The sequence below is a fragment of the Amia ocellicauda genome, chromosome 2 (genome assembly GCF_036373705.1).
Source record: "Amia ocellicauda isolate fAmiCal2 chromosome 2, fAmiCal2.hap1, whole genome shotgun sequence".
Lineage (NCBI taxonomy): Eukaryota > Metazoa > Chordata > Actinopteri > Amiiformes > Amiidae > Amia > Amia ocellicauda.
Genome location: NC_089851.1, coordinates 12,335,786 through 12,348,498, shown reverse-complemented (window position 1 = coordinate 12,348,498; position 12,713 = coordinate 12,335,786). Strand labels below are relative to the sequence as shown.

Genomic DNA, 12,713 nt, shown 5'->3' with positions numbered 1-12,713 from the left:
TGCTAAATCATTGATAACTGTAGCTCAAATGATTTATCATAAGCCAATAGCAGAGAAGGCCTGTTTATTGACTCCAGGAGATTTCTCTAGAAACAGGAAATGGGATTCCAACTGAGTTTATGGGAAACCACAGAAACAAAAGCCAAATAAAAAACATACTCTACAAATATAAATATACAGCAAATAATGTTTTCTTCAGTAGCATACTGTAAAAACAGCTTACAAATATCTATTTTAAATATTGCTGTCTGTCAATAATTTCTGTTACATGAACATTAAACACTTGAGGTACTGCTCATTAACATTGTGTAGCCATAGAAAAAACGTTGAAAGCCAGTGCTATTCCTTAAGAGCTTGTTAAAAGGACCTGGAGGTATTTTAATAGTATATTGTAAGTGCTGATAGAAATTTCATGAAAGAGATGTGAGAACCCCCCCCCTCCCATTATGTGAACAAAGAAATTGCAAACCAGCAGGGAGTGTCTAGCCTCTTTTCTTAAGCAATGTTTGGTATTTATTGAACACTTCATAATTTTTACACAACCATCACAAAACTGACATTTTATACTTAAAAAAAAGCTTTTTAAAGTTTTATTATGTTTGTATTTCCATTCATAATGTACCACAATGCAGTACAAAGAGAGAAAGAGGAAGTAGACGGTAACGGTCTGATGTTTATGAATTTCGGACTACAGCTTGGATTATGGCCTCTGATTGTTTGCGGAGGGTCTGGTGTTCAGTTAGTTACTTGTGTAGTTAGGAAGCAGTTCATGTGTTCAGTTAGGCTCTAGAGGAGGTGGTTTTGTTGTGGTTTTGGATGTCTGTTTATTTGATCACCTGCACACTGAGTAAATCCGTCTTTGCACCATATCCTTGTCTCTGTGTTTTCTGAGGCCGTGTACAACCCCACATAGTGCCACAATATATATCATTTCTATATTGAAGCACAAACTGTGGTTTCTTACTGCCTGTTACAAAAGCAACATAAAAACATGTACGTAGTGCTTTACACTCTTTATTTACAGTCTTCAGAAATTGGAAGGGATCTGGTGTAGAATGGCTTCTGAAACACTACAATGAAATTAATTATATTTTCCAAGGTTTTTTTTACCAGTGAAAGTATATTAAGATTAAGTTATTTTCACTTCATGAAAGGTACTGTTCTTGAAAGTTAAGTACATCTTAAACTGGACACATTAAATCAATGGAAGATAAAATAATCTTAAATTATTTTTAGTTGTATGACACATAGTGTGATATATAAATATATTTTGAATGTATTGTACTGTGTTCATTTTTAAATCATGAACATCATATAATATAAGACATACATCAAATATTGAAAACATGACCCAAATTAGTCAAAACTGTATATTGGATTGTATGTGTGTGTATATACAGGGTATGGCATGGCGTTGCAAAAATTGATTGATAGCCTTCCTTCTTCAAGATCCCTTTTACCCTGTACAAATCTCCCACTTTACCACCACCACAGCACCCCCAGACCATCACATTGCCTCCACCATGCTTGACAGATGGCGTTAAGCACTCCTCCAGCATCTTTTCATTTTGTCTGCGTCTCACAAATGTTCTTCTTTGTGATCCAAACACCTCAAACTTAGATTCGTCTGTCCATACCACTTTTTCCAATCTTACTCTGTCCAGTGTCTGTTCTTTTGCCCATCTTAATATTTTCTTTTTATTGGCCAGTCAGAGAGATGGCTTTTTCTTTGCAACTCTGCCTAGAAGGACAGCATCCCAGAGTCGCCTCTTCACTGTTGACTTTGAGACTGGTGTTTTGTGGGTACTATTTAATGAAGCTGCCAGTTGAGGACCTGTGAGGCGTCTGTTTCTCAAACTAGACACTCTAATGTATTTGTCCTCTTGCTCAGTTGTGCACCGGGGCCTCTCACTCCTCTTTCTATCCTGGCTAGAGCCAGTTTGCGCTGTTCTGTGAAGGGAGTAGTGCAAAGCGTTGAACGAGATCTTCAGTTTCCTGGCAATTTCTGGCATTGAATAGCCTTAATTTCTCAGAACAAGAATAGACTGATGAGTTTCAGAAGAAAGTTCTTTGTTTCTGGCCATTTTGATACTGTAATCAAACCCACAATTTCTGATGCTCCAGATATTCACCTAGTCTAAAGAAGGCCAGTTTTATTGCTTCTTTAATCAGCACAACAGTTTTCAGCTGTGCTAACATGATTGCAAAAGGGTTTTCTAATGATCAATTAGCCTTTTAAAATGATGAACTTGGATTAGCAAACACAACGTACCATTGGAACACAGGACTGATGGTGGCTGATAATGGGCCTCTGTACGCCTATGTAGATATTCCATTACAAATCAGCCGTTTCCAGCTACAAAAGTCATTTACAACATTAACAATGTCTACACTGTATTTCTGATCAATTTGATGTTATTTCAATGGATACAAAAATTGCTTTTCTTTCGAAAACAAGGACATTTCTAAGTGACCCCAAACGTATATATATATACGTTTGGGGTCACTTAGAAATGTCCTTGTTTTCGAAAGAAAAGCAATTTTATATATATATATATATATATATACACACTCACCTAAAGGATTATTAGGAACACCTGTTCAATTTCTCATTAATGCAATTATCTAACCAACCAATCACATGGCAGTTGCTTCAATGCATTTAGGGGTGTGGTCCTGGTCAAGACAATCTCCTGAACTCCAAACTGAATGTCTGAATGGGAAAGAAAGGTGATTTAAGCAATTTTGAGCGTGGCATGGTTGTTGGTGCCAGACGGGCCGGTCTGAGTATTTCACAATCTGCTCAGTTACTGGGATTTTCACGCACAACCATTTCTAGGGTTTACAAAGAATGGTGTGAAAAGGGAAAAACATCCAGTATGCGGCAGTCCTGTGGGCGAAAATGCCTTGTTGATGCTAGAGGTCAGAGGAGAATGGGCCGACTGATTCAAGCTGATAGAAGAGCAACTTTGACTGAAATAACCACTCGTTACAACCGAGGTATGCAGCAAAGCATTTGTGAAGCCACAACACGTACAACCTTGAGGCGGATGGGCTACAACAGCAGAAGACCCCACCGGGTACCACTCATCTCCACTACAAATAGGAAAAAGAGGCTACAATTTGCACAAGCTCACCAAAATTGGACAGTTGAAGACTGGAAAAATGTTGCCTGGTCTGATGAGTCTCGATTTCTGTTGAGACATTCAGATGGTAGTCAGAATTTGGCGTAAACAGAATGAGAACATGGATCCATCATGCCTTGTTACCACTGTGCAGGCTGGTGGTGGTGGTGTAATGGTGTGGGGGATGTTTTCTTGGCACACTTTAGGCCCCTTAGTGCCAATTGGGCATCGTTTAAATGCCACGGCCTACCTGAGCATTGTTTCTGACCATGTCCATCCCTTTATGACCACCATGTATCCATCCTCTGATGGCTACTTCCAGCAGGATAATGCACCATGTCACAAAGGTCGAATCATTTCAAATTGGTTTCTTGAACATGACAATGAGTTCACTGTAGTAAACTGGCCCCCACAGTCACCAGATCTCAACCCAATAGAGCATCTTTGGGATGTGGTGGAACGGGAGCTTCGTGCCCTGGATGTGCATCCCACAAATCTCCATCAACTGCAAGATGCTATCCTATCAATATGGGCCAACATTTCTAAAGAATGCTTTCAGCACCTTGTTGAATCAATGCCACGTAGAATTAAGGCAATTCTGATGGCGAAAGGGGGTCAAACACAGTATTAGTATGGTGTTCCTAATAATCCTTTAGGTGAGTGTATATATATATATATACAGTGAGGGAAAAAAGTATTTGATCCCCTGCTGATTTTGTACGTTTGCCCACTGACAAAGAAATGATCAGTCTATAATTTTAATGGTAGGTGTATTTTAACAGTGAGAGACAGAATAACAACAAAAAAATCCAGAAAAACGCATTTCAAAAAAGTTATACATTGATTTGCATGTTAATGAGGGAAATAAGTATTTGAGTATTTGAGTATTTAAGAGAGTGCTCCTAATCTCAGCTCATTACCTGTATAAAAGACACCTGGGAGCCAGAAATCTTGCTGATTGATAGGGGATCAAATATTGATTCAACAAGGTGCTGAAAGCATTCTTTAGAAATGTTGGCCCATATTGATAGGATAGCATCTTGCAGTTGATGGAGATTTGTGGGATGCACATCCAGGGCACGAAGCTCCTGTTCCACCACATCCCAAAGATGCTCTATTGGGTTGAGATCTGGTGACTGTGGGGGCCAGTTTACTACAGTGAACTCATTGTCATGTTCAAGAAACCAATTTGAAATGATTCGACCTTTGTGACATGGTGCATTATCCTGCTGGAAGTAGCCATCAGAGGATGGGTACATGGTGGTCATAAAGGGATGGACATGGTCAGAAACAATGCTCATGTAGGCCGTGGCATTTAAACGATGCCCAATTGGCACTAAGGGGCCTAAAGTGTGCCAAGAAAACATCCCCCACACCATTACACCACCACCACCACCAGCCTGCACAGTGGTAACAAGGCATGGGATCCATGTTCTCATTCTGTTTACGCCAAATTCTGACTCTACCATCTCAATGTCTCAACAGAAATCGAGACTCATCAGACCAGGCAACATTTTTCCAGTCTTCAACTGTCCAATTTTGGTGAGCTTGTGCAAATTGTAGCCTCTTTTTCCTATTTGTAGTGGAGATGAGTGGTACCTGGTGGGGTCTTCTGCTGTTGTAGCCCATCCGCCTCAAGGTTGTACGTGTTGTGGCTTCACAAATGCTTTGCTGCATACCTCGGTTGTAACGAGTGGTTATTTCAGTCAAAGTTGCTCTTCTATCAGCTTGAATCAGTCGGCCCATTCTCCTCTGACCTCTAGCATCAACAAGGCATTTTCGCCCACAGGACTGCCGCATACTGGATGTTTTTCCCTTTTCACACCATTCTTTGTAAACCCTAGAAATGGTTGTGCGTGAAAATCCCAGTAACTGAGCAGATTGTGAAATACTCAGACCGGCCCGTCTGGCACCAACAACCATGCCACGCTCAAAATTGCTTAAATCACCTTTCTTTCCCATTCAGACATTCAGTTTGGAGTTCAGGAGATTGTCTTGACCAGGACCACACCCCTAAATGCATTGAAGCAACTGCCATGTGATTGGTTGGTTAGATAATTGCATTCATGAGAAATTGAACAGGTGTTCCTAATAATCCTTTAGGTGAGTGTGTATATATATATATGTGTGTGTGTGTGTGTATGTACATGGCCTATGGAACATTTATCCAAAAACAGGACAAAATAATACATTAATACTACTAATTTACCACAGATACTATTTATTTAAGTAGTCAGTTAATAAAGGAAATAGAAAGTTAGCCATATTATAGATTGTAGCTTCGTGCTGTGATGTATTTAAGTGCAATCAAGAATTCAAGTGCATCAATAAGATTTGGAAAGAGATTAACTAAAATGTTGGAATAACAGAGTTTGAAAGCATAATAATAGAGAATAATAAGAAAATATACAGTATATTATACAGTATACAGTATATTGAATATATATATATATATATATATATATATATTGAATATATTGTATATTGAATTTGTTGAAAGCATCTCTGATATATCAGAGATACTTTTTCAAATATTTTTTCAATAGCTTTTTTGTTAAATTAGTAAAGATGTATTGTATCTACCTGCTTGTGATGCGTTTCCACTTTTTGCTTGGGTTCAATCTGTGCTGTATACAGAGTTGCAGTGTTTAGAATCCTTGGTGGGATTTCTTGAGGAGCCTATTAGGAGAATACTAACATTATTTTTATTTTATTATTTATTTTATTTTATATAAGTCTTGATTCATTTGCAGTTCCTAAGGACACAAATCATGGGTGATCCATAAAGATGATTGAATATTGATGCAAAAAGGAACATATACTGAACAAAAATATAAACGCAACATTTAAATTGTTGGTCCCATGTTTCATGAGCTGAAATGAAAGACCCCAGACATTTTCCATACACACAAAATGCTTATTTCTCTCACATATCATTAACAAATTTGTTTACATCCCTGTTAGTAATAATTTTTCCTTTACGAAGATAATCCATCCACCTGACAGGTGTGGCAGATAAAGAAGCTGATTAAACAGCAGATCATTACACAGGTGCACCTTGTGCTGGGGAGAATAAAAGCCACTTTAAAATGTGCAGTTTTTTTTAGAAAATTTGGCAGTATGTCCAACCAGCCTCAGAACCGCAGACCACGTGTAACCACTCCAGCCCAGGATCTCCCCATCCAGCTTTATCTGCGGGATCGTGTGAGACCAGCCACCAGGACAGGTTTGCACGAACAAAGACTTTCTGCACAACATTAAGAAAGCGTCTCAGGGAAGCTCATCTGTGGCTTCCTCACCAGGGTCTTGACTTGAAATCCACAGATTATGGCCTTATTTTAATTGCATGCACTGTAACTCAGTAAAATCTTTGAAATTGATACATGTTGTGTTTATATTCTTGATCTCAGTGTATACATTCAAAAAGTTACAAAATATATCTAAATGTTTGGGGTAACAATTTGCATTTTTTTAACACCATGAATACAGGTCACAAAATAAAGGGTATATAAAGACCCTTGGAATGACTTACAAGATCTGTGTTTTGTAATGGCGATGATCTAGGTGGAATAGATTAGGTTGGCAATGCTCCGGGTTTGCTGGGTCCGGCTCCGATCCGGCTCCACACTGCTGCTCCAGCTCTGGCTGCTTTTAACCAGCTCCAGCTCCGGAGCCACAAAAAACTTGGCAAACTAGGATGGGATCATTATTTATAAAGTTTTTTTGTGTTGCTTTGCTATACATTTTCCAAGATGATAAAAGATATAAGAATTTAGAAATCTGGTTTTAAAGCTTCATTATTTTATTTACTCTTTTTTACTTATGTGTAAATAACTGTTTAACAAAAACTAAACATTGATAACAAACATCTGTTTAACCATTTAAACATGAAAAAGTAAAAACTGAACAATAAAGATGTCTGTGGCAATTAGGGTTGCCATCCGGTCAGTATTTTACTGGACTGTCCGTTATTTTTATGTACTTTGGCCACCTGTCCGGTATTTTTGGAAAATGTCCGGTTATGTTAAACACTGTAATTTATTGAATATATCGTTGAAAATGTTATCAGTGTATGATTTGACCTCAACCCCACCCCCCTGTCGTCGTCACATCACCAGCACAACCCCTTGGTTGACGTTTCGCCAGAACCCCGCCCCCACCCCCAGGTGTCTGTTTTTTTTCCGTATCTCAAAAGTGGCTACCCTAGTGGCAATCCAGGTGCAGGGGGCTCATGACTTCCAACCAACTTTTGGACAATCTAAAGTCAGGACATTTGAGATAACTGAGATGGTTGTAATATGAGGTGAATTTAGGCAGATGAAGAATTTGGTTGAAATTAAATCATTTGGAGATACTTGTAGAGTTAAAATGGACTTTCCTTATTTTGCAAGTGGTTTATGAGAGATGTGCCCTGAGATTATAGAATCACTTCTTGAACTGAGAAAGTGAAGGTATCATAGAATATCTTATTTTATAACCCCCAACACACAACAATACGTATGAAGTTACATATTTCGTTAATTCAAGAAAACTGTACTTAATATCCTGGAGAGTTTAATAGAGGGGTGAGAGTGGAGCAGCTCCATGACCTCAGCTCCAGCATTGCCAGCTCCAGCTCCGCTCTGGCTCCGGAGCACAACTAACAATGACTGTCCAGCTCTGCTGTGGCTCTGGGGCTCCGGAGACCAGCCCTAGACCATGCCAACCCTAGTATAGATGGTAATGGTTTGGAATCTTGCTTTTTCACTTGAATGCATCTTGGTAAAGGGGCAGGCTTGGAGAAAAAATATTTTTCCTGCAAAGCGGCATATTGATCTCCATGTAAAGTCTCCACATTGTTAGAATGACAAAAAACATATGTCTGGACACTTTCCTTTTTGTTGTACCAATGAACGGTTACTTCTATCGAGACTTTGACCCTGTCTATTGGAAGTGCCAAAATAACAGGAGAGGGGTCTCTGCGTAAAGCTATGAGACAGGGGTCCGATATTTCCATCTCCAGTCTTAGTTCCTTTAGGCCAGGCAATGGGTCAGATTCCACAGAAGGGTCTGCCTTGACCACCATGATGTTGCAGGGCACAGAATGCGGTTGTGAGAGGAGTTCTGCTAAAGTACAGACTTGGCTCTCTCCTAGGATTTCTAAAAACTGCCCCTCAGCATACAAGGGAATGTTGATGGTTTGGTTTGTATTTACATTGACACACTCAACAACCTCCAACTCTTGAGGTCTTGCATTTTGTTCCAACACAACTGTTCTAGATGTCAAGACCTGTAGCTCATCGCCAACCTCCAAAGAAGATAAAAGCGGTACTTCAGCCTTGTACGCTTTCCTCACAAGTACTCTGATCCCCTGTTCTTTGGTTCTGCTGCAGAACAGGTCAAAAGCAAAGGGGAAGCTTCTGGGAGTTTTCACTATGGTTCCTTGGTATGTTGATGGCACAAGGAAATGTTGTTTGGCAGACTCTGTCACTATGCATTTTTTAATTTCTTTCTTTTTCAGTATGGTCAAGCATTGGCCAACTTCTAAGTTTCGGAATCCACTGGTGGTGTTTATTTCTGAAGAAACTTTTGAGACTGTGACTTCGATAGGAAATTCATTTACTGGAATTCTGTAGATCATGTTTAAAGTCATCGTAAAATTAAGAATCCAGTCTTTTCCAGATACCTCAATTACTTCAATGTCCAAGTCTGAAGCAACAATGGTCTCTGTTCCACCTTAAGAAAATAAATAGCTTAATTCCAACAAAGTACACTATTAAAACAAATATAACCAAATCAAATGATATTGTAAAATTGTCCATAGATTACTTTTCAATACTATTGAAAGTATTATGCTGTAACAAAACAACTCTGTTATATACATACTTATGTGTACATTTTAAGGATTAAAAGTTACATGATCAAGTATAAAATGAATTCCTCAGTAAAAACAAGTTAATTCTTAAAGTACAATCATGGCACAAGTCCTATATTTTATTACTTATATTATATGTTTTTTCCTTTGCTTCTTTGTTATTTAAACAGGGATTACTTTCCTATCATTAACTAACAATAATCTGAATTTCTGTGCAATACACCTTAGGTATACATTGTTTATCAGCTATTATGGTCATATATATTTAATTTTTAAGTATATCCCTACCTGAACAAACAACTTTAAAGGAGTATGTTGGTGAGAGGTGAGCCACACCCCTGAAGTGCTGTAAACATGGCAGACTGTGTCCTTTTGTTATTTTCACAAAGCGTTTTCGCCCAAACAGCATTTTCCACTGTAGAATCATATCCAAAGTATAGAATTGGTCATCATGACATTCCTGCAGCTCCACATTGCAGGTCAGCGGCAAAAGAACAAAAGGAGAAGTATCTTCTTTAAGCAGACTGAATTTTAGAAATGTGCTGTCTTTTTCTTCCAAACCAACTAATTCTAAAATCTCTCCTTTATCGATGACAGTTTTATCCTCCAGATAAATAGATTTTTTGTTCTCAAATCGAGTTCCTTCCCCTCCCAGTGCTCCTATTTGAACAGAGTAATAAAGTTCTGCAACTGACAGGTATGGATGCTCATCTGGAAATATTTGAAATTCTCCTAAATAAATGAAATTGGAAAAAAGAAGAAAGATCAGGGGTGTTAGGCAACAGGACATGTTTGCTGGTTGGAACTATTTATATCCCAAAATGTAAATACATTTAACTAAATGTGCAGGTGATGTAATCAGCATCCCTTGTATCCATCTGCTTTGTCTTTATATTATATTAATTGAACTGAAATAAGAAATACATAATTTGTATACAGAGGCAATCACATTTCACACATTTTATGAAAAAAAACTCCACATAAAGTAAACAGCAAACAACAATTGTAAAAATAATAATTAAACCACCCTTATTAAATACATTTGTAGTATGAATGAAGAATAATATTTCCTTTTAATTTATTATTTATGTTTTACATCTATGCCTCCAGAATTGTTTTAATTAAAATACTAAAATATATGATGAATTTGATCTTTTCTTATACAATGTGATTGAAATGATCATTTTTAGGTGTTCTATACCTTTATAGTTCAAGGGAATGTTCACTGTTTGTATTGCTTCCTCATTCTCATAAAGGATAGCTTGCACTTTAGTGGGAAACATATCAGTAACTGTGAAAACATCTCCGGTTGCAAATGACAAATCATATAGTGAAGCTGAAAAAACAAAAACATTGCAAAATGTAAGAATACAGGAAATAAATGAATCTAAAATGAATCTAAAACAGATTGTTAAAAGATGGGAATCAAGAAGCAAAAATACAATTAAACACATACCTAATGTTTAGGAAAATATGAATAATTCAAAAGTATAATAAAATAAAAGCACACTGTAAGACATCAAAGTCACATACAGGTCTGTATAGTTTTATACCTAGAACGTAAAACCCACAGAAGATAATTCTAGGAGTATCTATTAGTTCTCACCTGATAGATAATTCCCAGACACCACCCTGACAGTTTTTTTGTAGTTATTAGGTCCCAGAGAATTCACAAATGAGATCCAAGACTGAGATGGTGACTGCTCCATTTTCCACCTAGTCAAAACACAGTGATCACTGTGACTCAATGCAGACCAAATATGTCTTAGTACAGACTCCTTGTTCCACCTACCTGCAAGTCAAGTATGCAGAGAAGATAACACCCATACAATAAACCACAACCAAGAACTGTTGTTTACAACTACACTCGTGACATATTTACTGTTAAGGTACAAAAATGAAACAAGTAAGTTCCCTGTTTTAGCTTAAGGGGCAAAGCATTGCCTGTATGCACTTTAGCTGTGATTTGACTCTAAGACTTTCTAAGATGTATTTTTGTTCTTGTTTTGATAGCAGAAGTGTTGTTCTTAGTTAGTAGTAGGAAGAGACGTACTGGTATATTCAATTAGAACAAAGATCTAGTTTACATTTTAAGATTGCTTATAATACAGAATTATATTATGTGCAAGATACAGAATAAAATGCATTATATATAAATATGATTTTGAAACCAATCAACCATATAATATTAATTGATGGGTCATTACAGCAATATTCTACATTATTTTTGTATTGTCAGAAACAATTACGTGATTAGTTATTTTGAATTTTGAAGCCAATGTCAAGAGTCCATATTTGTTTTTGTCTGCCCAACCTTGCATTCAATGTTATCTGCACAATTACCTTGATCAAAGTCACATTACTATTAGATTGTTTTTATCATATAGGGATTTTATTTGTTCTACTTCCCGTTAGATTATGAAGCTCGTTTGTTTTTTCTGCATGTTTTCAAGGTTCAGTGTTCAAGAAGGAAGTCCCAGTTGTGATCAATGACGGTAACATAAGTTTATAAACATTATTACCTCAGTAATAATGGCATGCCTTTAGGAAACATACACCATTGCAAAAGATGTATGAGTTGTTTGTAAATTAATCTATTTTTCCTGCTGATGACAATTGTAATAAATGTACACCTTGTCATCTCCAAAACTGAAAATGTGAGGCACTCATGCTTGTTGTTCAAGATTTATTTTTATTTGGTCTTCCCCTGCATCATCACTGCAATCAAGATGTTAGTTGATAAAAAATAAAACACAACATAAATTGTCATATTGGGGAAATTAAATATACCACAAGAATACATATATTTCACTATAGCTGTCAGAAAGGCTATTTGAAGCAAACATTGCCTATTAATTTCCTCCCCTCTTGTATGCCTGTTATTGACAGAATTCTCTTTATCTCAGGTTATATTATACTGTTGCTGAAGTGAAAAAATACAAATATTTGAAAATATATGCAATTACATTCATGCATTCAACTGCTATGTTGTAACCTGTAGTATGTTTTGTCTGAACATTGCTTCTGGGATCAGTAATGATTTAGTTTACTAGATGCAATGTTGGCCTTCCTTCATTTCATTAATTGATAAAAAATTAAGGTGCAATTCAATAAAGCACTCATCTGAGAAGAGGCATTTAGAAAATAATACAATTAATCAAAGCACAGTCAATGGATAAAACTTTACTTTCACATTCATTCAGTGTATTACATCGGGCCCAAAATTGCTTTATTGTTATTTGTGACTGCAATTGTATATTTGTTTCCATGGATTTTATTGTTTTATTATGAGTCAGGGTATCTAAAGTTCACCTATGTGTAGTACATAATTTCCACGTTTCCTTATTACTTTACTGATTTATCATGAACAGTACTGTACTGTTTTTGGTAAAGCCGACTACTAATCAGACATTTATTTCACATAATATATTATGAGTCAAACATATTTCTGTCACTGGCATGTGATAGAGGTAGAGATGCACAGACCAGTTTGGGTGGTTTATAATTGGCAGCTCATTTTCTTACCTTATCATAGCTCATTTCATTAGAACATTTGGTGTTGGCATAACTTGGGCTGACCTGGATTCAAATCCACAATCTTCAGACATTAGAACTGAGCGTCACACACACTGAGCCTTCACACCAGCCTGTGGCACTGGGCAAGATACTAACATGTATTATACGGTGAACTATATTCATCACTTTGTAAATTTTCTTCTAGATCTGTGGTCCAA

At 37.0% G+C, this 12,713-nt stretch overlaps 1 protein-coding gene across 2 annotated transcripts; it reads right to left on the bottom strand.

Annotated features, from left to right (window-relative positions):
* Positions 1-5,680: 5,680 nt before the first annotated feature.
* Positions 5,681-10,758, bottom strand: LOC136764627 (protein THEMIS3). Of its 2 annotated transcripts, XR_010821221.1 has the most exons (5): positions 10,586-10,758; positions 10,181-10,315; positions 9,268-9,711; positions 6,658-8,840; positions 5,682-5,804 (listed from the first exon to the last, which is right to left on the bottom strand). XR_010821221.1 is itself a non-coding variant. In XM_066718843.1 (4 exons), the coding sequence occupies exons 1-4, from the start codon at positions 10,686-10,688 to the stop codon at positions 7,765-7,767; spliced, it is 1,758 nt and encodes a 585-aa protein (XP_066574940.1). In that variant the 5' UTR covers positions 10,689-10,758; the 3' UTR covers positions 5,681-7,764. The 2 variants fall into 2 exon arrangements, 1 of the variants encoding a protein (XP_066574940.1); XM_066718843.1 differs by having other exon boundaries at positions 5,681-8,840.
* Positions 10,759-12,713: the final 1,955 nt, after the last annotated feature.